This window comes from Coturnix japonica, chromosome 2, assembly GCF_054131305.1.
Source record: "Coturnix japonica strain WE chromosome 2, WE-NBRP24, whole genome shotgun sequence".
NCBI classification, from domain to species: Eukaryota; Metazoa; Chordata; class Aves; order Galliformes; family Phasianidae; genus Coturnix; species Coturnix japonica.
The window spans coordinates 137370707-137398699 of record NC_140664.1 but is presented as its reverse complement, the minus strand read 5'-3'; the positions used below and the strand labels follow the sequence as shown (position 1 = coordinate 137398699).

Genomic DNA, 27993 nt, shown 5'->3' with positions numbered 1-27993 from the left:
TCAGGAGGCGGGTGGGAGTGGCAAGAAGGGATAAAAAAAAAGAGTAAAAATGGCAAAGAAAGCCTTTGTTTCTATTCTGTGTGCCCCTGAGGCCATCCTAGCACTGGGGGATGAGAGTGGAGCACCCATCTCTCCTTTGTGCTTAAGGCTCTCTGTGGAGCATTGGCTGACGAGGGGCACACGCAGCACTTGAGGTGCAGCCCCACCAGAGCAACATCCCCCTAAACGACCTGGGGAGCAACACTTCCAAGCAGACACGTTTGGATACCTCGGAAACAGCGTAGATGACTTTCTCTATCCTCTCCAACCACAGACTCTCATGAGATACAGTTGTTCAACCCTTGCCCTGTGCATTAAATGCTCCACTGCACTGGGCAGCCCATTCCATGCCCACTAGAACCTTTCCCTCATCCCCACCTGACCCTCCCGATGCAATTCCACATGGGATGAAGGCTGCCAGGGGTCAGTGATACAGCAGCACTGAGCTAAGCTCAGTCACCAAAGCCTGCTTCACTTTGACATCAACCTGGCAGCCCCCTATTTCCCAGACTTGCTTGTTTAAGGACACCTTGTTAATTAGCACAATTTTTATCATGTTTTCTGTAGCACTCAGGCACTTCTGGCTGTTGACCTTCCCCATGGACTTCCAGCAGAGTCCTTTTCTTCTCTGCCTCTTGGTGGGAGCCAGTGGAGTCCTGGAGACATCACAACTGCCAGAGGAGTGGAGAGAAATGCGCCTAGAGGCTTGATGAAGCCACTTGGGACAACAGTGGTGAGTGAATGTGCCTGTCCATCTGTGGGAGGAGCAGGGACTGAGGTCTTCAAGAAAACCAAGCTGTTAAGACCTGAGGAGACATGGCACTGAGGGATGGTTAAGTGGGCAAGGTGGGGATGGGCTGCTGTTGGCCTTGGGGATCTCAGTGGTCTTTTCCAACCTGAATCATTGTGTTTCTGTGATTCTCTTGCAGGTTTTCTCAGACAGGTCCCATTGTTTGCTCTCTGCTGCAGCCCTAACTTCTCCCAGACTCAGCAAAGTTTCTTCACTTTTCAGAGCACAGTCTTTCCTCAGCAGCTCCAGCTCCACGCCTGAAGGAACTGCAGGCAGTGATTCATCAGCGAGACAACACATCCCAAACAACCAGAAGGTCAACTACTTCTTAAGGCAAAAATATTTTGCAGTGATTTATAGCTGTATGTGGGAAAATAGAGGTCTTATATGGCCAAAGCAGGCAAACAATAGATGGGGAAGAATTTCTTCTCATCAACACTCGTCCTCCTTCTCACAGAAACATCACACACTTTGCATACCGTAACAAAATGTAAGTTTTATTCCGTTTTATTAGTAATGGATGTGGGACAGCCGGTTGAAGAGTCGGGCTGATGTTTCGTTCTCTTTTGACCTAACTACAGTCCAGATGTAACATTTACACTGAGAAATACTTAGAGAGATTCAACCTCATACTCAAAGATTTTCTAGTACAAATACAGTTAGTACATAAAAAAACGAACAGAAAGAATATCCCAGAAAACTTCATAACAGCACAGACTGGTTATGGCCTTGAGTTAAGTTCAAGTATTTTCCAGTGGAATGCAATGCAAGCAACAAGGTAATCTGGCTTTTACATGGGACATTCCTGGCCCTGAATGGTAAGAACAGAAACTCAAGGGCGGGCACTTTATCCAGCAAAGCTTAGTGAGAGAATCAACATTTCTGATTAGTTCAGCTGCAGAGCTAAACCCGTCTGAAGCGTGAACCAAATGACTAACCTGCAGAAAAGAAAGCAAAGCATTAATTATACTACTGGCATTTCTTCCATGGCTGATGCTGCCCGTCGTCTGCTGGAAATTCCTCGAGCCACTGGTTTGGTTTGTGGTGGGGCTTTTGCTTGTGGTTATGCATATTTTGCCTTCCTATCCTTTTCCTGCCCAAAAGACACAGTAAAGACGGGATTTCCCTTCCTACCCTGGGTCACTGCTGCCGAGACGTCGGTGCCTTGGTGGTGGAGGTGACTCAGTGGAGCATACAACATCCTAAGGACTCCAAAGGGCGAGCAGTGGAAGGAAGAGGGAAGTGAGCAATTCAGTAGATCTAATTGTAATAATATGCCTCCATATTTTTAGGGCTATCTGACTCATGCTGGTGGCTGGAGGAACAGGGGTGGCTCCTTCTTGGTTTAAGAGGAGTGAATGGGGGCCTGGCAGCCCACCACAAGATTCTGGCATCAGGCAGTCCTGCCAGCAGCGTGCCCTTGTGCTTCAGTCCCTGTCAAAAAGCTTGGAGGAAAAAAAAATGGGAAAGTGAGATCAGCCCTCATTTGCAAAGCATTTTATGCAAGGAAATTTTCAAGCCCTTCAGATGAGCAGGGCTGGCTGGGAGGACAGCAGAGCGAGCAGTTACCCTGCCTGATGAGGAGCTGGTATCGAACACCCAAGTGTCTGCCCCGGCTCTAGTGCTCATCAATACTGCAATTATTGACTCCCACTATGGAAAACAGTGTGTGCGTATTAAATGTGCTGGTGACACCAGCCTGGAGGAGGCTGCAAATCTGCTGCAGGACCGCCTGATCGTCCCTCTTGGCACGCTGGATCTGTGGCATGGAAATGACAGGCTGGTGAACGTAGGGTTGCTTGGCTTACAGCAGAGCTAAAGGAGATAAGACAGTCTTCAAACACCCCAAATCTTCAGGGAATAATCCCTGGGCTCTGTGTACCTTCACGATAGCACTGTCAGCAGCACCCAGACTCCCTGCATTGCCTGAGTGGGTGGGTGCCCATATGCAGGACAAGGAGCAGCATGAGCAGATATGTTTGTCCTACCACCATGCTGTGAATTTTTTAACCTTTCATGGGAAATTACAAAGCCTTAGAAAGTATCCCTGCATGCACTGTGTGTGTGATGCTACAGAACAGTGGTGCTGCACGATGCACTGAGCCTCCTGTGGGATGTAAATGCCCTTATCCAAAAAGAACAACTCCAGCAGCAAGGGCAGGCAGTGCTCCAGGCAGCGCCTTCTGCAGGATCAGGAACAAGCCAAATATTTGCAGCTGGATACCTCATAGAACATTTCTTTGCATCTTTTAAAACCTACTATTTGCTACCAGCACTGTTCTGCAGGGGCACTGCACAGCTTTTGTGTTGGCTGGGGAGAACTGGTGCCCTCTAAGCTTCCAGTAACTGATCTCAGGGTCATGAAAAAGGGCTAACCAAGAAATAACGTGGAAGAAATAGTGGCATGAGGGCTTGTGTGCTGGCAAGGCTATGAGGGAGAAGCTCAGCATGGGAATGATGCTGTGTTCTGTAAGGATTTACTTCTTCCTTGTAAAGTTTGATCTGGAAGGTTCTGCCTGCTTTGCCTCCATGACAGTGAATTGCCGCAAGCATCCCAAGAACATCTCAGCTCCAGGAGGAAACCACCCACCCAGCACATCCAGCACCAACAGGAGCCCTGGAGCTCCTGCAACTGCAAGGAGACTGTCTTAAAACCAAGCAAACCCAACAAAATCTCTCCATAAACCAGGGGAAAACTTCTTGCTGCTGCCCTGGTCCTGTCCCTCAGGTCTTCTGCTGAGCCCCCTGGCAAGTGTATGGAAACCTGCCCATTTCCCACTGACAGCCCTTCTGGATCCAAGTTTTCCCAGGGGAAGTGGAAGGCTGTAAAATTATCAGAGGGTTGATATCACATTTATATATATATATCTATGCATCTATATTCACACACACATGTTCATGTGTCCCTATATATACCGACATGTACACACACATGCGCATCGTATACACGCTATGCATAGGTCTGCTGGCTGCCACTATTTATAAGAGTTTGATTAAACAGAAAAACAAATCTGTCGACGCTGATCTTCCCACCTTTACTCAAATTTAGCACGTGAAGAAGTCAACACCCTTTATGACTTTGTTTTCCTGGTTGCAAAAAGGCACTTTCTGATGATGTGAAGCAGCAGTTTGTTAAAAAACACTGTAACTGCAGTGATTCCCATCTGTAGCAAGCACTACACAGGCACCAGTACAAGCAGCAACGTCACTGCCAGCTCACGCTGCAGAGTGTTTGGCCGTGTTTGCTTTTTGTTTCAGCTCAGAATAAAAGATGAAAACCATCAGTGCTGTGCTGTGCATGCACCTCCACTGCCTTTGCTTCCAGTGCTGCCTGCTGTGCACTGAAAAATTCCAGCGAGACGTTAGCTGGGAGCGTGCCGTGAAAGTTCATCGACATATCAGTCACTTTCCTTTCTAATCAAGGGATTGGAAATTAATTCTGATTAAGGATATTTAGTAATGAAAGGCTGTCTGACTGCAGCACTGTGTGTGGGAGCTGCTCTCTGCTTCCATCACAGCGGGCTGTCCAGCCTTGGCGGGATGCAGCGGTCGCTGTCACTCACTGGAGGTTCCCGGCTGGAAAACTTGTTGGAAAGAGGAAGGAAATGTCTTTTGTTAATGCACCGGAAGACAGTACTAAATTGGTCTGAAATTTCTTTTCTCTCTTGACTTCCGTAGAAAAAAAAATATGTGTCTGTGCCCTGTGAAATAAACTCAAGACATACTGAAAACCAGAACCCTACATAAAACCCCACTTACGCTGCCCTCTCTGCTGCCAGACAAGCTATATCCACACAGATGTCTTTCCATCTTTACTGCTGGAGCTGCCTTTCTCCAAGGATGCCTTGGGCTTTGCACTTTGCTTCTCCTGGGCGGTGTTGGCCCTATTCTGCTCTACCACCGTGCCACCCGAGGCAGGGCTGCTGGTCCGCGAGGGCTGCGCGTTGCCCTGGCTGCTGCCATAGCTCTGAAATGCTATGTCCAGCTGCTCCTGGGCCACTCGCAGGTGCTTGTGGAGCGTGGACAAGTCTGCTGGGATGTTCTCATCCGGGCTGGTGCACTGCTGCTCCTGAGCAACGTTAGCCAAGTTCTGCTCGTGAGCCATCAGGCTGTTGGGGATCTTGGTGGACTTTTCCGATTTCACCACCAGGTTGTACTCGGGGGGGCAGGAGATGTTCTTAGGGTAGGCGTAGTTGTAAGGGGGCTGCCTGAAGCTGTTGATTTTCCGGTTGCGGATGGCATCTCGGATGGTCCCGAAGCCCAGATGGAACATCTCACACATGTTCAACAGCAAGCACAGACAGCTCACCACGTACATCACCAGCAGGAAGATTGTCTTCTCTGTTGGCCGGGACACAAAGCAATCCACCGTGTGGGGACAAGGCAGTCTGTTGCAGACAAAATAAGCTTCTACCTCAAAACCGTAGAGCAAGTACTGTCCTATCAAAAAACAAACTTCAAATGAAGCTCTGGTAAGCAGCTGGAAGACGTAGATTTTCATCAGTCCTTCCTCTTGGATTCGCCTCCTCCCATCGTGCTTTTGCTGCTCTTTGCTCTTGGGCTTGGCTTTAGCTTTCTCACTTTCTGCTGTATCGTCGGAGATCATGGGCTCCTCTTCATCTGCCTCCATCGCATCCTCCATGTTGCGCACCGCCTGCCAGTTCAAAGCGAACTGCTTCTTCTTCTTGAAGCCCTTGAACTTTTTCTCCTCTTCCGCTGACCGGGCGATCCGGTGGATGGCATAGCCCAGGTACATGACCGAAGGTGTGGATATCATGATGATCTGGAAGACCCAAAACCTAACGTGTGACAGTGGGGCGAAGGCATCGTAACAGACGTTGTCGCAGCCGGGCTGCTTGGTGTTGCAAGTGAACTTGCTTTGCTCATCAGAGTAGATGGATTCCCCACCGACAGCCGTCAGGACGATGCGGAAGACGATGAGCACGGTGAGCCAGACCTTCCCCACGAAGGTGGAGTGGTTGTGGATCTCTTCTAGCAGGCGGGTGAGAAAGCTCCAGCTCATGTTGGTCATAAGGGCTACTCAGTTATAACCTGCAGAAAGAACAGGAAAAAAAAACCCACACAGCTGTAAGTTAACGTCCCAACAACGCGTTTTGTTGCCTGTTTCAAGATGGAAAGATCTTGGCTAACTAATAATGAATAAAATACACAAAACATGCTCAACTTGTGATAGCTGCTCGCTCACATGCCGTGGGCTCAGGCACCCAGGCTGAATGCGGGAGCAGGGGATGCTGCAATGTCTTTCATTACTGAACCTAGAAAAATGCAAAAAATCAAAAAAAAGAATGGGAATATTTATATTTACAGGCTGATGTCCCTTTCAAGTCCCTTTTGAAAAACAAAGCAAAACAAATGCTTAAATCAAATGCAGACTCTTTTATAAATAAACCTTCAAAAGCTTTCAGAGAAACCATGCATTCATTAGAAGACCTGGACAGCTGGAGAGGAAGAAGAACCATTTTGTGCTCAGCTTGCCTTGCAGTGGGGTCTCAGCCCGAGCTCCCTGGTGTCACTGGAGCACCTCAGGTATCATTAAAGGCAGGCAGTAATTGTACAGCTGGGCTGGCAGACACCTGAGGGTGAGAGCAATGGGGAAAGCACCCGGACATGAAGGGCATCATGCTGGGGGAAGGCGGGCCCCCACCCTTAGGCAGCAGAGAATGGGCTCATCCTTTCTGCACCCCTGCATCCCTTGTCTGCACCAGGCTCGTAAGCTTCAATGAGAGCTCGACCTACAGCAAACCTACCCAAATCCCTGTGCTGCCCCACAGCCCCTCTCATCTACAGAGGTAAAAGTCAAGCAGGACAAATCATGCCACAAGACACAAGTCTGGTCCTAGCTCAGCTTTGCAGCACTTTTACGTTTAGACACTAAATCACTCCCCAGGGTTTGCACTGGAGGCTTTGACCCCATGGAGTGGGCTTGGAGTGTGAACAACCACAAGCAGCAGCACAGGAGCAAGAAATGCAACGTGATTTGCTCTGTTCTCCACGTTTTGGTCTCTTGGAATGTTATATTGTTCCTGCTTAGGACGGGTGCCAAGCAGCTCTGGTTTGCAGGGCGCTTGCCTTGCTGCTGCCCTAGGAAGTAACAATGCGGCCCAAGGCTCAAGATGCAGCTAAATTCTTCCACTGTCGAGGGCTCTTGAGAGCCGGCAGATGGAATTTTCTAACCCTGCTATTTCTAGATCAAACAAATCCTCTGCGAACCCAAACCTCTGAGTCTTCACACACCAGAGGGGGACTGTGGGAGCACTCTGCAGATGGTGCTGAGGAATGCTCCTGTCCTGCAGCTGGGGAAACTGAGGCAAGGAGAAAGGAAGCAGCATGCCCCAGCTGGGAGGAGAGGTGAGAAGGTCTCTTCTCTCCCCTCAAGTTACCTGCTGAAGCTCTCCATGCTAAAGGAACCAGAATCCCCACCTCCTGCCTCAGAAATGATGCCTTGGACCCAACAGTCAGTACAGAAATGCTGCTGCAGACACAGTGGTTCAACCACAGAATAATGTGGAAAGTGATCCCCATAACACTATATTTTATGGAGTAATGTGGTTTAGAATCTATACTTTTAGACTGAATATAAAGCTTTTTTATGACAAGGGTGGTGAAGCACTGGCACAGGTCATACACAGAGGTGGTAGAGACACCCAAGCCAGGGGATGGGGCTGTGAGCACCTGGTGGAGCTGTGGGTGTCTCAGTTCAGTGCAGGGGAGCTGTACCAGATGGCCTTTAAGGGTCTCTTCCAACTTAAATGATTCTGTGATTCTATGACCATTTATTCAGGGATTCACTCCTTGTGAGTGACTTTGGCTTCTTTTAGACTCCATAATCCCCCTTCAAAGCATCCCCAGTCCTTCCTTTGCTTTGTGAGCCTATTCAGTCATGAGCAGGATGGGGCACTACCTGACCTGTGGGGTTCATGCCATCACACTGTGCAGACAGGGCAGGGCTGGGGCTTGGGTAGTCAGCCCAGCCTGGTGGTCTCTGTGCCACCCATCACCATCCCTGGTCAGCTGTAAGTCCCACATTAAGCTTGTTCTTTGTAAGGGAGCGTAGTGACAGGACGGGAGATAATGGCTTTAAACTAAAGATGGTAGGTTTAGATTAGATAGTAGGAAAAAAACCCTTCATGATGAGGATGGTGAGGCACTGGCACTGCTGCCCAGTGCTGTGGATGTCCCTCTGGAGGCACTCAAGGCAAGGTGGGATGGGGTTTTGGGCAACCTGGCCTGGTGAGAGGTGTCCGTGCCCGTGGCAGGGGCTGGAACTGGATGGGCTTTAAGGTCCTTTCCAACCCAAATTCTGTGATTCTGTGATTCCATGGCACAGATCCCACAGGTCAGAGTTACCTCCCAGTAGCATTTTTGCTGGGGCACTGAGGACCTGACAAAGGCAATGATGGATTTTGGAGTAAATATTCAAGTTCTGACCTAACGTTTGTTAACAAAGCACATGCTGATTCCTCCAGGAAGCACGTTTCAGACAGGAGCACCTGGCAACATTGCCTTAAACCCTTCAAAATCCCCCGAACCAGGGAGAAACTAACACACAAACTAACAGAACAACCAGCAGGCCACTGCTCGGAGGACACAATCTGTGGATACCAACTACCAGCCAGAGTCTGTGCTCAGCCTGCTGTGCACATCTGGACAGGCAGCAACATCTGCAGGAAACAGCCCCCAGCTGCTCCTGCACTGCTGGGACCCTGCTGGGCATGACTGCACCTCAATGGCCACGCTGTGCTCCCGTGTACCCACCCACACAACAGCAGCTGAAGGAGACAAGGGAAGAATCCTATCAGCCCACTGGGGCAAGAACTGTGTGGGGCTGCAGCGCGTAATGGATGGGGTCAGGGGGGTTTGTGTGGCTCAATTACATGCAGAGAGATCCTGGGGGTGACCCTGCATCCCCACAGCTTGGAACCCATTCATTCCAGCTGCACACATCAGTCTGACTGGCACTGGGCACCCGTTTCACTTCCAAAGAGCTACAAATAGAAGTTGGGATCTCTCAATGCGACAGCGGCGATCCGAGTGCCTGCGGCTCAGCCTTAAAATAGTGGAAATCCCACGGAGCCAGCAATTATTTCTTGGTTCCACCACCAAAAATCCTCTCTGTGCAACTGCAGACAGCGGTTGGAACTGGGGAAAACTTTAAAACTTCGGTCTACAAGCAGAATGAGGAGAAAAAAAAGCGAAATAGGAAAGAAGTATATATACCTAGCTAGCTTGACGTCCTTCCTTTCTGCTCGCTTCCCACCCAGCTGTTTAAACCAAAGGGGAAACAATGGAAAATGTACTCACGGAGACATGGTGCTGCTTGCCCTCCTCCACCAGCATTCCTGCGCCTTGCCCTAGATAAAGTCCCGCCGTGCTCACGCCATGCCCCGCTGGGACGCCGAGCTCCGGGGCAGGATTTAAGGCTTTGCAGACCCCGCCTCTGGGGCAGCCCAGCTCCCACCACAGCCCCTTTCCTCGCTGGGTGTCCCCAAGCTTTAGAAGGTGCTATATATACCGGGCAGGAAGGAGGCATCGGTTTAAATCCAAACAAACCGCCGGGTCTGGTTTTAGGAACGGTGCCTGGAATTTTGCTGCCGAGCTCTTGAGCGGACTGGAAGTAAATTAATAGCATCGACTAGCGGTGCTGGTAACAGATTTGTAAGACAGAGAGCATGACTAATAGGGAACATGTGGAAAACGCATTTTGGCAAAAGCTCCTTGGGTAGAGGGGAAAAAAAAGAACAGAAAGAGGCAAGGCTCTGTAGTGAGAAGTGATCTGAAGGTCCTGCCTGCTGCATATGGATGGGGACAGCTGGAGAAGCGTTTTGGGGTACATTTTAGGGCTTTCTGGTCTCTTTGTGGAAAGAACAAGAATTAATAAGTGTGGGAATGTGCATGAAGACTAAGGCAAGTGGAGAAGAGCCCCTGTTTCCTTGGGGCATCTCTCGTCCCTGCCCCATCCACGCGGACCCTTACTGTCACCAAGTGGGGTCAGGGCTCCAGGTAGGTGCTGGGACAAAGGGGAGAGTTGAGGCAGAAAACCTCCCCAGGAGAGGGAAACAGCAGGAAGGATCAGACCCAGCCTTTGAGGGGTAAAAACACGTGAGGATGCACATTTTGATCAAAGGGGACATACGGTTTATCAGGAACTTTCATCCCAAGAGGGTTCTGACCAAGCTGGATATTCCAAAGAGCCCAGTGGGGTGTGGGGCAGCAATTCCTGATCACTGGAACATCTCATGCAAGCAGCAGCAGCATGGAATCAAAAGGACTGGGAAGATCATTGAGTCCAACCATCAACCCATCAGCATTATGCCCACTGAGCATCTTCTGCACCTCTCCATGTTGGCAGAGCACTCCAGCCAAACCACTGTGTCCACAGATCTGGGTGTACTGTGGTAACAGTCAATTATAAACTAATTACCCTTATGCAGTGCTAAGCTAATTCACTGTTCAGAAGTAGCTGTCTCTGATAGGTAGGTGGAAAAAGCCTCTAATTCAGCGAAGTAGAGGTGGACATACCCCTGAGGGATGGCTGTCACAGTCAGAAGAACAGGTCTGGGGAGAGATTTGGGGGGAAATAAGCTTCTAAAGAGATTGAACAGTAATGGCCTGTGCTGAAAAGGACAACAATGCTCGCCCCTGCTGTGTGCAGGGTCGCCAACCAGCAGCCCAGGCTGCCCAGAGCCACATCCAGCCTGGCCTTGAATGCCTGCAGGGATGGGGCATCCACAGCCTTTCTGGGCAAAATAATCCTACCTTCATGTTTCAGTGCTTAGCACACCTACAAAGCTCACCCTGCCAAAGGAGCTGGAGGGATACAGAGCAGGTTCCCTCTGTACAGAGGGATACAGAGACTGTCAGATCTGTTGGATCTCCTCCCAAAATTCCTGGGCATCTCCCATTGAGACCAGACCAAGAAGGATAAAATACTCAACCCTGCATGATCTTTCACATCTGGGGACAGCATGGTGTGTCACCTGCCCATCACCTCCATTCACCCATCCCACTCCCAACACATTTCACACCTGTCTTTACAGGACTATGAGAACCACCAGACCTGAGGGATGCCTGCCAGCATCCCCTTCCCACCGCAGGCAGGGGCGAGACCTCCAGCAGCTCCAGCTGTGGAGCAGTATTATTAGTTATTTAAAAATAACCAGCTGAGAACAACTTCCAGGCTCTGCAGGAGTGCAGGCAGTGACTTCGAGATAAAAGGCAGCTCAGCACAGTTCCAGCCCCACGGGTCACGCTGCCTCTCCAGACCTTTTGCAGGTTATTTATACACACAGCAGTCTCTTCTGGTGGACGTCTTCTTGGAGCATCCATGCTGCAAACAAGCTGGACATCATCTGCTCTTGCTCCAGGCTCTGGGGACTGCATGGTTCCCATCACACCGACCCAACCCATCGCCTGGGGAAGGCTGAGCATTTCCTCCTGCCTGCTTTCATTGGCTTTTTTTACCATTTGAGCAGGTTGTGCAAGGGCCAAAACCTTGGCTGCCTGTATCCAGGGTAATAACAGAACGGCAGGGGTATGCACATTTATAAACAGCCTGTGTTTGCTTCCTTCCAAGGCAGACACTGGAGAGCAAACAGAGATTTTCTAGCCATAAATAAATGTTATGGGCTAAAAAAGCAATAGGAACCTTTTCACTCCCTGTGCAGCATCCAGAGCCCCGGGTTTCACTTAGTGCTTGATATTGAGAACAGAAAACAAAGGTATTCCTGACACGGTTCTTTTGACACCTCATTGAAAATGGATGTCATTAATTACATGGCTGTCATTAATTACATGGCTGTCATTAATTACAGTTTTATCTGGCATGACATCTTCCTGCTATGTGATGAGTAGCAAATGTAGGTACCCCATCCTGCCCAGCCCTACACAGCTCTGCACTGTGTTACTCCAAGTTCAGTTTCTCTAATTCTCACCCTCTAGATTTTCATTTGATTTGTTCCAAAGCTACACAAAGTGAAGAAATACATTCAAATAACAAGCTTGCTTATTAAAAAAGAAGACCCATGAAGCAGCATCGCTGTCTGGAGACTTTTTTTATGGAACCTAGAGAGGAAAAGGGATCTGGAGCCCACGGCTCACAGTGAGCGATGGTGAGAGCCACAGAAAGACAGGCTCAGCTCTTGGCTCTGAAAGCAGAGGTGACACTTTAAAACAGAACAGCTAAATGGGGGGAAAAAAAAGAAAGAAGAAAGGAAAAAAAAAAGAGACAGGTTTGAATTTCATTAGTGTTTCTGGTTTGTCGGACTGCTCTTTGCAGCCCCACGCCTCCAGCAGAGGCAGGAACAGCGTTCAGCAGAGATCTTTGTCAGATATAAACATGTGCTTCGGGGAAGGGCAACCTCCGTGTCAGCGCTTCCTCCTCTGCTCTGCTTCATTTCTTCCTGCTATTATTTGCATTGTCTTCTGCTGGTCCTGGGCGAGCACTGCTGGGTGTGGAGGAGGAAGATGAAGAGGAGGAAGATGAGGAGGACTGCCCCGTACCTGCTGCCTGACTTACATCCAGCCCAGGTGGTGGGCTCTCACCTGCCCCCTTCCCAGGGGTGTGAAAATTGGTGCTTCCTCAAACACCACCTCTAGAAGGCAAAAAAGACCACGATGTTGACCTTAGTCATAAGAATCAGAATATTTCTACCTTTGTTTAGCAGTGTTAGTGATTAATAACTGTGACTTCGCCATTTATGCCCTATTTCCCACACAAGGTGGGCTTTACAGGCTCATTTTTGATGTAGAATCACAGAATGGGTTGGGATCAATTCCAGTCTCTGACACAGCAGGGACGTTTCACTCTAGACCAAGATGCTTTGGGTGTTCTCCAAGTGGTTGGACTTATCAGGGCTCACATTGTAGGGATGCAGTCAAAACCTCAACAGTCTTAGTTAAGAAGTACAGGCAGGATGAAACATGCCCATACTAAAATCTGCTCTATCACAGAACTGTGTGTGGACAACCCTGTTGCAGATATGGCACGTTACCCCCATCATCATCAGGTTCATTCTGTGCTCTCTGCTCTGCATCCATTTGGTGGCCAAGGTGGTGACAGGATGATGGCAGGGCTTGGTGATCTTAGAGGTCTCTTCCAACCTCAGTGATTCTGTGAGCAGGTACGGTGGGTTGAGGGTTGGGCATGATGATCTCAAAGATCTTTTCCAACCTTTGTGTTTCTAAGGGTGGGCACGGTGGGGATGGGTTGATGGTTGGACCTTAATGACTCGATGATTCTACAGTCTCTTCATGTTATAACCTGGATGACAACACTGTGGTGGGTCTCTGCCCCTTGCAAGGACCAAACTGAGACAAAGAGCCCATAAGGATTTTTGTCTGTGTGATGAGAGGATATTTGAAAACAAGGTAAAAGCTGATTTCTTCAAGGCACTCTGCGAATACAAACCCTTGCTCTCAGTCACAGCTAAATTTGGAGCACGGTTTGGCATCGAAGATAAGTCAGAAAACAGAATTTCTATTAAATTTGCTTTGGTTGGTGATCGGAGGAAAAAAGCCAGATGTTAGCAGGATGAAGGATGTTCCTGCTGAAAAACACTGCAATGTTTCCCTGGGATTTCACTGAATCATAACTGCGGAAAGGTAAAAGCACTTCACTTTGAAAATGACAAGAAAAATCCAATAAAGGGAAATAACAATAAGATTTTAATCACAAAGCACAAAAGCCCAGAGGAAGCATTTAAGCTCGGGCTGGAGCACAAAAGCGGTTTATTCCAGCCCTTCCCGGCTGCAGTTTTTGCTGCAATGGAGACATTCCTGAGACCAATTTTGATGTTGATGAAATCCCATCTTTTTTTCTGATGGAACCTTTTTATTTCCCTGAAGTTTTCAGGGCTGACATACAGAGAGGTGGCAAGAAATGGACCGCGATGGGGACACTGCCCATTATAGCATTCTTCTCTCCATCTGTTCTCGTTCCAAAGCAAGCAGACCCAAGGCAGAGATCTGCTTCAACAGCCAGAGGTCTCTGCAAAGGCCAAAGCGAGCAATTATCCCCTTTATTTGCTTCCCTTTCCTGAAGCAGCCGGAGAAGCAAAGAGGAAAAAAAAAACAACCAAACCAATGCATTTCCAACCCCACCCGATGTGCTGGGGCCAAACCTGGCACTCGTGCTGAACCACGTCTCTCCCACCACCCCATCGCATCTCCTGTACCCCCATAACAGGAAGCAATAAAGCTCCCAGCCAGCATTCCCAGCACTGCTGGCTGCCGGTGCAGCCCTACGAACCCGGCCAGGCTTGACTTGCTGGAGACCTTCCTGAACTTACAGAACAAATCCCCCCAAAAATCAAAAGAAACCAGAGGAAGCGGATCCCCAGGCAAACAGTGGCCGTGCAACAGTTCACGGCGCATCACCTCCGCCCGTCATCGCCCTCAGCTCCTCCCTTAGCGGTTCACTGAGCAGAGATGCACCGAGAGGAGAAAGGCCAGGGTGAATGGGAAGGATGAGGGAACTCTGGAAAAATTCAAGCAGCACCAAAAACGGCCCCATTTTTGGCTGTTCCGGAGAGCTGTTTTTTCTCCTAGCACCTATACATGGGCAGGTGTTAGAGCGGGGCCTGGAAGAGCCCCAGGAAGGAGGAGGAACAAGGGGAGCAAAGAGCAGAGGTTCGTGCAGTGTCGTGCAGGATGAACCCAGCCAGGCTGGGAATCGCAGCTCAGCATTGATGGACATCTTAGAGATGGGGGATAAAGACAAAGTCCCAAAGGACATCTGAGAGATTGGAGACAAAGTCCCAGAGCAAGGGCAGAATGTTGTGTCCTCTGTGACACCACGCAAGCAGACCAGGACATGCTTCACACACCTCCTCCTGCCTTCCTCATCCCATCCTGCAGGTACTGAAAATACATCATTTTATTTGTGCATGGTGGGTTGCTGACTGTGAGACTCTGACTGTTATTTAGCAGCCCCAATCAGAAAAATGATGGTGTTGCCTTCACCACCATATACCTCTTCTGTCAGACACAGCATGGGGACAAGCCTCACTGCAACCAAAGCCCCATATTACATACAGCAACTCTCAGGACAGTTCTCCCACCAGGACTTAACTAGGTCCATATGGACTGGAGCAGCCCTGTGTCCCTGCCAGAAAGTGGCAGCAATGAGAAATAGGTACAAAGGCATTAATGCTTCTTCACCACTCCAAAACCAGCTGCAGTTTGCCAAGTGCAAGCATTTACAACACAGAAAAGACATGAATTTTGCATGAAGATGTCCCCCACCAACCTGTGGTAGGAATGGAACCCACCTGGATGCAACCTCATGACCCCTTTTCCAGTACTTATAAGATTTAAACACAGCTGAAACAGAGCACAAATAGAGTGTGGGTCTAGAATATGATAAATGTGGAGACAAACAGGTTGGACGTGCTCTTGCCAACTGTTAGATAACAGAGAAAACCAAAAGCAAAGAAGAAAGGAAATGTTACTACTATAACACAACTCCTACCTTTCTGGCTGGGTATCGGCATGACTGGGACAGATTTCTACTGGTCCAACCAGGATTTATTGTTGCACCAGTATCACCAGTAAATATTTAAATGGATTTAAGTAATTATACACAGAGATACTTAAGCAGTTGTATCTGCATGCAGAAAAGAGAAATATCAGAGAGAGATGCCCTGAGGGGCAGTACGATACCTTCCCCAGCAGCCCTGGGGCTGGGAGCATCAGTGGAGAATGGCCAGTCAGATCCAAAGGGGAGCACGGAGTGGGAATGGCTGGGAGCCTTCCTGACCTTGTTTATATAGGTGGGCCCCCACCCTGTGTGAGGCTTTTTGCACTGAGCCCCACAGCTGGATCCCCGTGCCAAGAAGGCGGGACATGTGTCTTCGTCCCCAAAGCTCACAGGATGAGAGGGGTGTTGGATGGGGGTCCCTGCCTGGAGATACACGGTGAGGTGGAGAGATGCCTCCAGGCTGGTGTCCAGGTGGGAATGGAGCCAGTCCCATCTGGCATCAGGCCATGCTGGTGCCTGAAGCTTTGACATTAGGAACTTCAGAGCCTGAGGTCTGAGCCCTTTGGCACCCAATGGGGAGCTGATGGCACCTTCCCCACCCCAGCCACTGCCTGTGTGCTGTGCTGGGCACCCAGGGATCCAAAACACTGCCAGGACCACCAGATCGTACAGCAGCAGCACCAGGCTTCACCTGCACCACCACCAAGCCCTACAACACCTCCACCAAACCATACATTACCACCACCAAACCTTACACCACCTCCACCAAACAGTGTATCACCATCACCAAACCCCACACAAACACCACTAAACCCTACCTGAGCATCACAAAACCCTACACCATCTCCACCAAGACCTACACCACTGAAGCCTACATCCCATTCTGTACACTCTCCGCCCTATACCCAAACCCTGCAACACCTCAACCCATGATGTCTAGGCTGGGACCACGGGCTGAGGGTTCGTTATGGCCCCATGCACAGGGCTAAAGCAGACCCCATACATTTAACCCTACCAAAGGATGGACCAAGGTGGTCCCTGCTGCTGGGACCTCTTTACCCCACATGGAGTCAGGTGGAAAGGAGCTGGGAAAGCTGAGCTGCAGCCTGATGCTCCCAGAGGATCCTCACGGGATGGCACCTTCATCACTGCAACATCACCCTGCTGGACCCTCAGTAGGAGAGCATAAATCTCAGCACAGCCCCCAATGTGCAGACAGGGCTGTGAGGGCCATCGGTCCTGAGGTGCAGGCAGCCCCAGGGAAGCTGACTGTGTGCTGTCCTTCAACGAGTGCACACTCTGCTTTGCAGCAGGTCACTCGGGGCAATGAACAGCAATGAAAAGCCGGAGAGAAGAAAGGGCAATATTGAATCCAGCTGTGAAAACAAAGATTAAAACCCTCCGAGCCTACAACCTCCCTTGGCCAACAAGCGGGAGAAACGTGCCAGCATTAATTTCTGTCTCCTCATCCATCCAGCAGATGTTTTTTCATGAATGAGCACGTCAAGGCGGAAGGGGAAGAGGGGGAGATATGGGAGGAGGAGGAGGAGGAGGACAGCCCTTCCTCACCTTTGACATAGGGAAGCCTCTGCACAGAGGCTGCAGGGCTGACCCAGCAATGAATGGGGCTGACCCGCAAGCTGAAGCTTTTTTTGATCTCTTTGCTGATAGAACAGAATGCTCCCAAAGGTAGAAATGTTTCCAAGAGAGCACCAGGTGAATGAGTGTGGGTTTTGGTGGAGCAATGAGCAGCAATGAGCCCACTGGTACCCTCAGCATCACTGGGGCTGCACAAGGGTCACATCCCTGTACCAGGCACTGGTCTGGCTCCCAAGCAGGGATGTGTGATGCAGGCTTTAATCTCTGACAGACTGAGATGGAACACAGAGGATGCTACAGGCACAGTTAAACCCTCAGTAATGCTAGAAGCCCATCCTGACATTCATCAACTGGTCTTCCAGTTTTCTGCTTGCATTTCATAGAATCATAGAATGCCCTGGCTTGCACAGGCCCACAGTGCTCACCCAGTTCCAACCCCCTGCTGTGTGCAGGGTCACCAACCAGCAGCCCAGGCTGCCCAGAGCCACATCCAGCCTGGCCTTGAATGCCTGCAGGGATGGGGCATCCACAGCTCTTAGAAACCAAGAAACCAAGTCATGGTCTCAGATACCCTACAGGGAGATACTGAGGCACTGGTTACTGCTGGTTGGTCTCCTGTGCTGGTCACTAGCTGGGCACCAGGGGAACATTTCAGCACTCCTGAACCCCTCTGGAGACTTCCTGGAGTGAAGAGCTGCAAGTAGTGACCTGGGTATGAGCAGAAACTGAGGAAAGAAGATGAAGTTGTGGGAGGATCTTCTCGAATATTCACTCTTTCCACATCTGGCACTTCCCCTCCCTTCCCCATGATGGCTGGATTAGATGATCTTAGCGGTCTTTTCCAACCTTAATGACTCTATGATTCCCTGCAAGGCATCCTCTAGCCTCCAGACAGGAGAAATAAAGAAACCACAACACCATCTGTGTTTCCGAGGAAGCCTGAGGAGTGACAGCAGAAGTCGCTGCTATTTACTTCAGACACACAAAGCAGAAACACCAACTGTGCTCGTGGATGAACAAGGCAGAGCTTCAGGCCGTGGGTGCTGCTGCAGGAGCTGAATCCCACAGCAGCATCCAGCCCACTGAGCTGTGATGTACCTTATTGCTCCAGCAATAAGCAAAATCCAGCAGATCGTCTCCATGCACAACTGAAGCCACGTCTCCGCATCCTCCTCGCTCTGCTGCTTTCCATTGCAGCGTCCTCACTCCATCCCCCTTTCAAAGCACTGGCTGACCAAGTGTTTTAGTTCTTTGGCTGGAGCCCTTCTTTTCTGCTCTGGATTTAATTGTCCAGTTGTAACAGCCAAGAATTTCCAAAACCTGACGGAAAATTAAAGCACCAGCACAGAAACAAAACCACCCCTGCCTTGGAGAAGGGAGCTTTCATTTCCTGCCAGCCATCCTCTTTCAGGCACTGGGAGCAAAAAGCTTTGTGCCTTTCCAACCACTAAATCCCCCCCCTTGGACCCATAACAGGGGCAGCTCAGCTACACCTAGTTCCAGCTATTGAAATGACGACAGCAGCCTTCATCCCACAGGAACTGACCCCTCTGCTGCAGCAGGGGCTGGTGGAAGTGTCGATGACATGTGAACATCGGTGACCGCCACAGCTTTCCAGTAGCGTGTGCTGAAGCCAACGCAGAGACAGGGGTGGAGGGGTGCAAGCTAAAGGATGGGATGTGGCAATGCTCAACCCAATGGAGAAGTCAAGGGTTATGTGGAGGGGGAATCAGGCTTTGCTTTGGGGCAGTCCTATCAGTCTGTCAGGGGGGATGTAGGGTGGTTGGCCAGAACACTCTGTGTGTCAGCATATCCAGTGCAGTCATGACAGAGAGATCCTGCAGTTGTGACATGATTGCTGGGCTTCACTGGACCAAGAAATGGGGGTTCTAAGACCAAGGGTCATCAAGGAGCAATGCAAATGGCCCCGTCTGCAGCTCTCATAGAATCACAGCATGGCCTGGGTTGCACAGGCCCATAATGCTCATCCAGCTCCAACCCCCTGCTGTGTGCAGGGTCACCAACCAGCAGCCCAGGCTGCCCAGAGCCACATCCAGCCTGGCCTTGAATGCCTGCAGGGATGGGGCATCCACAGCCTCCTTGGGCAACCTGTGCCAGTGCGTCACCACCCTCTGGGTGAAAAACTTCCTAAGATCCAACCTAAACCTCTCCATTTCAGTTCCAAACCATTCCCCCTTGCCCTGTCACGCACATCCCCAGCCCATCACTGGCCCCATCCATCCCAGCCAGCCCCAACACAAGGTCCCCTGCTTTTTGGGAGCTTTTACCTATAATTCAGTGAACTACCAATTCCAACATTTTTCACGCCTATCCCTGCAAATACCACAAAAGAAGAACAGGAGGACCTTGGGCTGTGCAATAGGCAGAGCCGGGTCAGATGTACATCCCTGGGCAGGTCTGTTTTTAAGAAGCAATTATTGGCAGGGAAGAGGCAAACCCTGCATTCCTCAATGAAGGAATCCGGATGATGTCACCTCCTGTCCTGGCACAGGAGCATTCCTGCATGGGGCAGCCCCTGTCCACACTACAAATATTTGTGTTGGCCTCTCTGCTGGGAGCTTCCCTTTACAAGGAATATCAGCAGGATGGGCTCTCCTGCTGTACGGCTCATTCCTGCCTCCGCACATTAACAAGGGCCACAGGTTAATAGAGATTTCACACATACCAAAGTTTTATTGCTCCAGTGAGCCAGCCTCAAACAAATTCACTCAGCTCTCCATTATCAAAGGCACGGAGCTGTACCTCTGGCCCTGTGCATTTCTTTCCCTCCCTTCCTAGTGGGACACAGTGGTGTAAAGCAGATCAGGACCTTTCCTAATCAACTGGCTGGGAATAAAAAACCCTTTTCCCCATAGTTCATTGCTCTTTCCCAAACGACTGCAGGTCTACCAGCACTGCTCTGCTGTTATTAAACTCCAGCTGTAAGAGGTATCAGCAAATACTTCAAGCCGTAGATAAACCACACCCCACCAACATAAACACTCTGAGATGCTCGACACGAATCACTCAAACAAACCACTGCTAAACTTCTCTGGGTTGGCTCTAAAACTGCTGTGACCTGCCTGGAGGCTGCAGGACTGCAGGTCTGAGTTCAAAATAGAGCTGCCAGTCCAAAGCTTGCAGCAGGGCAGCTGCTGGGAGCACAGCTTCCTTCTCATCCTCCCACCTTGGGTTCTCCGGGCAAGCTGTGTTAGTGGAGTATCAAATAAATCAGTTCCACACCCACACACATCCTGACCAGCATGTAAAAACCTCGCATGTTTTTGCTGCTAGACATCTCTTACAGAAAGCTGCCTGCTTTCCTCTGCTGCTCTCCTCGTCTCGCTGCCCTGAAGAGTGGGGATGTCAGCTTTTTTCCATCCATCTCCTTCCATTTTCTAGGGCAGCAGCATCTAGAAATAAGCTTTTCTTGCACACAAGCCTCTCGTGGGCTCCTCAGTAGAATCACAGAACTATTCAGGTTGGAAAAGACCACTAAGATCACCAAGTCCACAGCCCCCCCACTCTCATATAGAAGATCAAGGCAGGATCACAGCCACACAACACATACATCCCAGCATGGGCTCACCCAGCAGTCCTATCCACTGAAGCTTTCTCCAGGCTCAGAGAGATACACCCTCACTCAAACCCTATAGCACCCTGCAGAGCCAAGATGGAGATGTTTTGGCCACGGGTCCCACCCAAAAACACACCAAAAGAGCAGCAACACAGACAACATCAACCCCAGGACATCAGGCAGGTCAATGGGACAGACACATCTCCCAAAAGCACGGGGGTGTGCAGTCTGCATCTCACCAGGGGACGTGTGCTGGAGCTCCGCCGGCCCCACGGATCTCCTCATCTCTCCACAAGGATGCTGGGCAGTTCTCCATGCCTTGGGCACAGCGGTGGAACGCGTCGTGCTCAACCAAACGCCGTGTCCATCCCGTGTGAACATTTAGGCCTGTTCAACCAGGAGCCAACAGCTGACTTCTCCAGCAAAGATCTTCTGGATACAGCAGAGAGCCCAGCAAAGGAAGGGGGGATCCACACACCTCAACCTCCAAGCACCTGCTTCACCCTTGCTTACATCCAGGCGCTCCTGCTCTATAACCAGCATATGAAAAATGCTTTGGGTTGCTGGTAGCCTGGCCAAGCACCTCGCCTGCGTTCAACAAAGCCCCATTGAATGTCAGCCTTCCTCTGGTGCCCTTGGAGAAGTGGCTACATCGGGGACAGGCTGCTCCTCCCCAGCACTGCATCACCTTGGGGGCAGCGGGAGGGCTGTGTGAGCCAGCAGCCTTCCCAGAACAGAGCACTCACAGCCAGCATATCTCAAGTGGCTGAAAGCTGAAAGATCCCCCTGCCTGGGAGCAGTATTTCTGAGGGAATGCATTCGTTTCCTTTCTGTCATCAACGTGGCATTGGGATGGGGAGCTGGTCTTGGAGGTTGAACCCCTGGATACAGAATATCCTGAGTTGGACCCACAGGGAACACTGAGTCCAATTCCTGAGGTCCCCCATCCCTGGAGGTGTTCAAGAACCACAGAGATGTGGCGCTGGGGAACAGCCAGCAGTCAATAGCGGTGTTAGGTGAACGGTCAGACCTGGATAATCTTAGAGGACTTCTCCAGCCTTAATGGTTCTATGGTTCTACGTTTGGGTGCTGGCTCCCAGCTCTTCTGTTCCCTAAAATTCCCACCCTGCAGCTGCAACCTGCCCCTGGGCAGGAAGCACAGCAGGAACATCCCAGCCCTCCTGGTGGGAAGGAAGCAGGAGCTGCTCGGGCAGCGATGCTCCAGCTCGGCCGCCCGCCACGGGCCGCGTTTCCGGGCCATGTTCCCAGGTTCCATCTGTTTACATCCCGCTGGTGGGAGAGCTGTGTCAAGACAGAGCTAATCCAAGTGGAGAGGGGGATGCTGGCTGTGAATTCACCAGTCATACAGCCTCAATGCCCTTCCTGACCCTGTGCAGCAGCGTCTGGAAGGAGCAGAGGGTCTCTTGGTTGGTTTGGCCCATAGCAGAAGAAGCCAAGGGAAGGCCTCATGGCCCTACAGCCCCTCATGGTGACCTGTAGTTCCATAGCAGCCATCTCATGGCCTAGACTCAGGGATCCTTGAGGGTCCCTTCCAGCTCAGGGTGTCGTGTGGTTCAGAGAGAAGGGGACAGGTTTGCTGATGTGTCCAGCTGCTTCGTCCTACAGACGATGGTCCTGGTTCTCCTTCAGAAGCGCAGAGCAAGAGGAAAAGCTACAGCCAGAAAAAACCTCAACCTAACATCAAAAAATCATTTTCTCCATGACAAACACTGGCACGGGGAGCTGGTGGGATCTCCACCCTCAGAAATAACTCGTTTGGACGGGGCCTGGGGCAATTCCATCCAACAAAGCTGGCCCTGCTCCGAGGCCTCCTAAGGAACCTTCAGCCCCCGTCAGCCTGCGATCACACACATCACCATCACCATTCACATCTGTCCCCTGCCCAACATCCCTCACACACCCACGGAGAGCTGGGCAGCCTCCCCAGGACACTGCTCTGCCCCAGAGGAGCAAGAAGATGGACGTGAGCAGAGGACACAAAGGTTGGGGGACCCTTAAGTCATCGCCCAAAGGCTTGGCTTGCACATGCAGAGCCTTAGGGACAGCCCAGGGCTCTGGGGGCTGGCAGCACTGGGGTCAGGGGAGAGCTGAGGGGATACAGTATTGTGCCAAAAAACATCCCCAAACAACACTTGGCCCCTCTGCAGAGACAGGGAGGTAGATAAATCCCTCCAGCAGAGTTAGTAGTGAAACAATAACGTCACTCCTTATGCCTTAATTTACAGGGGAGGAGCAAGACAAGGATCTTCATTTTCCTCCCAGTTTCCATACCTCCATTCTCTATGGGTTGTACAGACATGCAGCAGCCCTGAAGTCTTTTCTCTTTTTCTGGCAAGGAGGAGCAGAAACAACAGCAGTTTACATGGCCGGTCACCAAGATCTCCAAGCAACGGAGAGGGTCAAAGGGAGCTGCTCAGCCTTAAAAACGACCCTTGTGCTGCTTGGATGAACCTCAGGTGGAAAAGCTCCAGACAAGCCATAAATTAGGGGTGAGTTGTGCTGGGAGAAGCAGAGCCTTGAACGCGCATCGTGCCGTGCTCCACCTCCGTTACAGGGGAAGGAGGGGTTTCCTTATGACACACACCGACAAACATCTGCTGGTATTTCTGTCCTGGAGAACACCCAAGGATTGTCTCAGAAATAGCTGGCGTAGTTTGCAGGAGTTCCTTCCTCGGGATGCTTTCTAAGGAGGCTTTTGGTGGGAGCCAGATTGCCCTCGTGTGGCACTGCAAGGGACTTTGGGCAGAACGAGAAGGTGCCCATGAGATTTTGGGTTAGGGTTAAAGGTTTCCCTTTGGGGTTTTAGTGCTACCACTCTGGGTTAGGGTTAAGGGTTACACATTTGAGATAGGGTTAATGGTTAATCGTTACCCTTCTGGATTAGGGTTAAGAGTTACACTTGTGAGAGTTAAGGGATACCCTTTTGGATTTGGATTTAGGTTTAAGAGTTATCTCCTTGTTGTTTGGATTTAGGGTTAAGGGTTACACTTTAGGATTAGGGTTCTACTCCCCTCCCCACTGGTTGCTCAGGGATGTGATTTAGCAGAGGGCTGTTAGAGTTTGGGTAGCACGGTTGGGTGGCAGTTGGACTCAATGATCTTTAAGGACTTTTCCAACCTGAGCAATTCTATGGTTGGGGTCTGGACTCTTTGCTCACCCGCTGCCAGCACAGAACATGGTTTTCTCCTACTCAATATGGATTAAATGAAGTTACTATGACTTCACATACCAACTTCTTTGGTAGAGATGAAATGGACATTTGGGGCTGGAAGGTAGAAATGCCTCCCCCCCCATTTGGGACCAGCAGGACTCAAGAGGGTCCTTCCAGAACTCAGGGAACCCATATGGACAAATGCTGGTTGCAACCAAGTTCACTGTGATCATATCAGCGAGGTATTGGGGAGAGTAGGGAGGTAGCTGAGGGTCACCCAACCAACCAAGGGGGAAGGTGGTCACTATTTCACAAGGATGAAGACAAAAAAGGCTATGGAAATCACAACTGCATCTTTAAGCCGGGACTATCTAAGGATCTAGAGGCGTTAATAAGGGGTGACAACTGAGCTCACATCCTTTAAAAAGTAATAATAATATAACAACACAAAAGCATCTCACAGAGAGCATCGTCCTCTCAATGGACCTTTTGTCCGTGGGTTAGAGGCAGCAGCTGTGAAACTGCAGCTTCTGCTGGGCTGAGCTCCATGCACCAGTTCCCATCGGTGCTGGGGCTGGAAGGAGCAATGACAAAGGTGGAGCAGCAAAGCAAGCAGGCTGCAGACCCGAGAGCTGGCTGTGCTGGGTCTCATGAACACAAACCAAGGGTTCAATAACAGGATTCAGTTTGGTATATGAGGAGCAGCACAGCTGCAGAGGGGATGAGGAAGAGTCAGACTCTGTGCATGAAGTTCATTGAGTAGCCTGGGCTGGGAAGGACCTCAAAGATCATCCAGTTCCAAACAACCATATGCAGGTGGAAAAGCAGATCCTGAGGCATCTCCTCTTCCCCTTCTAGTGGCCCTGGGATGTGGAAGAGATTTAGGATGGGGACCAGACAGAGCGCCAGAGCACAGCAATGCCCCCATCCCAAAAGGGTTGAATGCCCCCATCCCAAAAGGGTTGAATGCCCCCATCCCAAAAGGCTTGTCCCACTGCCTCCCCCCAGATCCTCCTCCTGATGTCAATAGCTCAAACTGGAGAGAAAAATGGGATCCCAGCTGCCCTTCACGCTGCCTCCCCACCCCTGAGAAGCAGAGCATTCCTCCAGAGCCCTTTTTCTCCTCAAGGAATGAATTCATTTCTTGTTCTCCTCAGTTCTTTATCACTTTCTTCTCTCTGTAAGCAGCCCAGGATAAGTCCAGCTGCAGGCTGACCATGCCCAGGCAAACCCCACAGATGCACACAATGGATGGCACAAAGCATTTTATAGGAATCACTGTCACAGCTCCCACCAACACATGCCTTACAAAGGGATGAGAAGCGGAGCATCCTTTTGCCCCCATCCCAACATCCCCTTCCCAACCCGCCGTCTCACAGCCGCCCCTACCTTTCACAGCCAGGAAAAAGGATGCGGATCCTCACCGCATAACCGCAGCCCTGCGGGTAAATCCCTGCTGCTCCACAGCCCGCAGCCCTGCAACAAAGCCAAGGAGGAGGCGATTACCCCTGGGCATCTCTCTGCCAGGCACAATGCGGCCGCAGCCCGGCTGCTGCGCTCAATGCTGCCATTGTGTCCCCTCTGTGCACATGGCGTGGATTCTGGGGGGAAAAGAATACTCCAGGGGTGAAGCAGTGGTTGGAAAAATGGGGCTGAGATGGGTGGAAGGGAGGGATGGTCCCTTTGGTGTTGGGAAGGATCCTTGTGGGATGCTGCATCCAAGGGGAGGACCACAGCATGAGGCAACCTGGATGGAGAGATGGGGAAACCTTAGGGCTAAAGGCAGCTGGTGGTGTACTGGGAGGTGGGAAGGAAGCTCCTACCTCTCTGCAGGAGAATTCCTTCTATATGACTGTGGTCAACAGGACAAGCTAAAAGCAAGGGGGATTTCACAGAAGGGTTGGAAAAGACCTCTGAGATCACCAAGTCCAGCTGTCCCACTGATCACCACCATGCCCACTCATAGAGGTGTTAAGGCTGGAAAAGACCACTGAGACCACCCAGCCCAACCACAGACCCATCCCCAGCACAGCCCTCAGTGCCACATCTCCTAACACCTCCATGCACAGTGCCCCCATCGCCACCCTGGGCAGCCCATTACAATGCAATACCTCTCCCTTCTCTGAGAAGCATTTTTTCCTAATATCAATAAAACCAGCAAAGAGCCCAAAGGTGCTAATGGACATCTGCTGGGGAAAGGATGCCTGCTATGGAACTGCTTTGCTTTTCACTGCTGAGACTTCAGAGCAGAGAGAAGCAGAAAATTCAGGTGCCCAATGTTGCTCTGGTTTGGCCACTCCACCTTTCCCAATGGAGTGGCTCCCAGGGGTCTCCTCACTGTGGGACAAAGCCTGGGTGAGCAGCAGCATTTGTTCTTTTCCTCCACCTTTCCTTTTCATTTTTCCTTTCTAAATCACCTCCACGACCTCTGGCAGCCGGGATGGGGAATGAAAAAGCCAGAAAACATCCTGCTCCTCCCTCCTTTCATGTCTGGGAAGGAAGAAATGCAGAGCCAGGAGGGGGACCTCACCCCTGCCTGCACCAGCATCCTGTTGTACCAGTTGCCACTGCACACAATCTGAATTGCAGATGGCTCCGGGCTATTTATGGTGATGGAGCCACGTCCGGGATGAGCAGAATCACAGCTGCTATTGTCAGAAGCAGCAACACCCGTACTGAATTCCCTGCTTTTCGCTCTTCTTCATGCCTGAGCTCTAAGGAATTATGAATGCTGTGCCTATGCATACTGCTCCATGGATCGGAGGGGACAAAGGGTCTCCTCCAGGAGCATCACTCACCCTGGCACCCTGTACCTGAAGGAACAGCACCCTGGATAGATTCCAGATGGGGTCGGTTCTCCCTAACAAGGGTTAATTAGTGGTTGGGGTTTTCTGGTACCTACCTGCTCTCTGCAGATGGTGCCTCAGGGTGAGGTGGCAGCGGTCTGCATGCAGCACTCCCCTCACGGTCCTGCAGGAAGCACAGGCAGACATCAGCAGCACAGGCAGGGAGTGCATCCCCATCAGAGCTGCCACCCTTAGTATGGGTGCTGCTTTGCACCCAAAGCACCCCACAACGCATCCAGGCAGCTCCCACCTGCTGCAAAGTCGGGGCTGGAATGGCAGATTTGGAATATCACAAGCATAAAAAGATACAAAGGATCGGTCTCAGAACCACAACATCATTTAGGATGCAAAAAACCTTCAAGGTCACCAAGCCCTTCCATGAACCTGACCCACCGAGCCCACCACTACCCCATCCCTTAGTGCACCGCCCCAGAGCCCCATGCCAGCACTACACCCATTGACTTCAGCAACAGAAGTTGAAGGCAAAGTGAACCTCAGACCGAACCAGGCAATGATGGGCAGAGCAAGAAGTCGTGATGTTTTCCACTTCCTTTTTTTCTTTCCTCCTTGCTTATTTTCTGCTACAGATGCCCAATTATTTCCCAGGATTGCTCAGCCCCCGGGGGCCCTTTTTGCAATCACATGGAAGTGAGCCTGAAAATCAGCACACTGCCTCCGAAAGCAGCGATGCCAAGAAAAGCTGCACAAGGACAGCACTGCAGCCCATGGGTTCATGGAGGGGGATGCGATGATGGAAAGAGCCACGGGCGGGCGGGTGGGCTTTGGGCTAAATTGGGCTGCTCGATGCTATCCTGGAGCGTGGCTCCAGCATTTCTTGGCTTCCCCTTGGCTGAGTTGGGTTGGGACACCCAGAGCAGGCTCTGAGGCGCTGCCTGCCCTCATGTGTCCCCACCATTGCAGAGTGTCACCACCCGGTCATTGCTGAGCAGCACCTCAGTGTTCTGTCCAAAGAGTGGAGGGGATCACTGCCATCACGCATCTTAAAGCTGCTGCTGCCTATAAAAGGCCCTTAAAACAGCACCGGTATCACCAGAGCCCTTGGGTGAGCAGGAAGGTGGGAAAAGCTTTCAGCTCATGGCCAGAAAGTGGGTGCAGCAGCACAGTGGCAGGGATAAACCTCCATCCCATAGCATCATCCTGCAGGAGGGATGTGGGATGAAGCACCAAGAATCTTCCCAGGTGAGGAGGTTGGGAAGAGGGGTGCAAACATCCCCTTATTGGTACAGGGGGTGGTAAGGTCGCTGTCCCTGGTGGTGTTTCAGAGCCATGGAGATGTGGTACTGAGGGGTGAGGTGGGTGGGCATGGCGGGGTGGGCTGAGGGTCAGACCAGATGATCTTAGAGACTTTTAGAACTTTAATGATTCCATGGTTCTGCTGCTCCCGCAGGCTTGGCCTTATAAACACCCCCAGAGTGCCCGAGCTGCTCTTCTGGTAGGGAGAGCTTCCAATGC

At 50.9% G+C, this 27993-nt stretch overlaps 1 protein-coding gene and 1 long non-coding RNA gene across 6 annotated transcripts; one reads left to right on the top strand and one right to left on the bottom strand.

Moving 5' to 3' along the window:
• Positions 1-65: 65 nt before the first annotated feature.
• LOC116652987 (uncharacterized) lies at positions 66-1660 on the top strand. Its single transcript, XR_004306278.2, has 2 exons — positions 66-772; positions 969-1660. It is a non-coding gene; the product is annotated as an uncharacterized LOC116652987 (long non-coding RNA).
• GJC2 (gap junction protein gamma 2) lies at positions 1306-26601 on the bottom strand. Of its 5 annotated transcripts, XM_015853001.3 has the most exons (3): positions 26577-26601; positions 25064-25150; positions 1306-5881 (listed from the first exon to the last, which is right to left on the bottom strand). In XM_015853001.3, the coding sequence occupies exon 3, from the start codon at positions 5859-5861 to the stop codon at positions 4614-4616; it is 1248 nt and encodes a 415-aa protein (XP_015708487.1). In that variant the 5' UTR covers positions 5862-5881; positions 25064-25150; positions 26577-26601; the 3' UTR covers positions 1306-4613. The 5 variants fall into 5 exon arrangements, with proteins under 5 accessions (XP_015708487.1, XP_085395250.1, XP_015708489.1 ...); XM_085539124.1 differs by lacking the exon at positions 25064-25150 and having other exon boundaries at positions 26577-26595; XM_015853003.3 differs by lacking the exons at positions 25064-25150; positions 26577-26601 and adding an exon at positions 20742-21101.
• Positions 26602-27993: the final 1392 nt, after the last annotated feature.

Excerpts from the sequence above, each read along its gene's own strand:
- GJC2 (XM_015853001.3), bottom strand. The coding sequence starts at position 5,861 with ATGACCAACATGAGCTGGAGCTTTCTCACCCGCCTGCTAGAAGAGATC.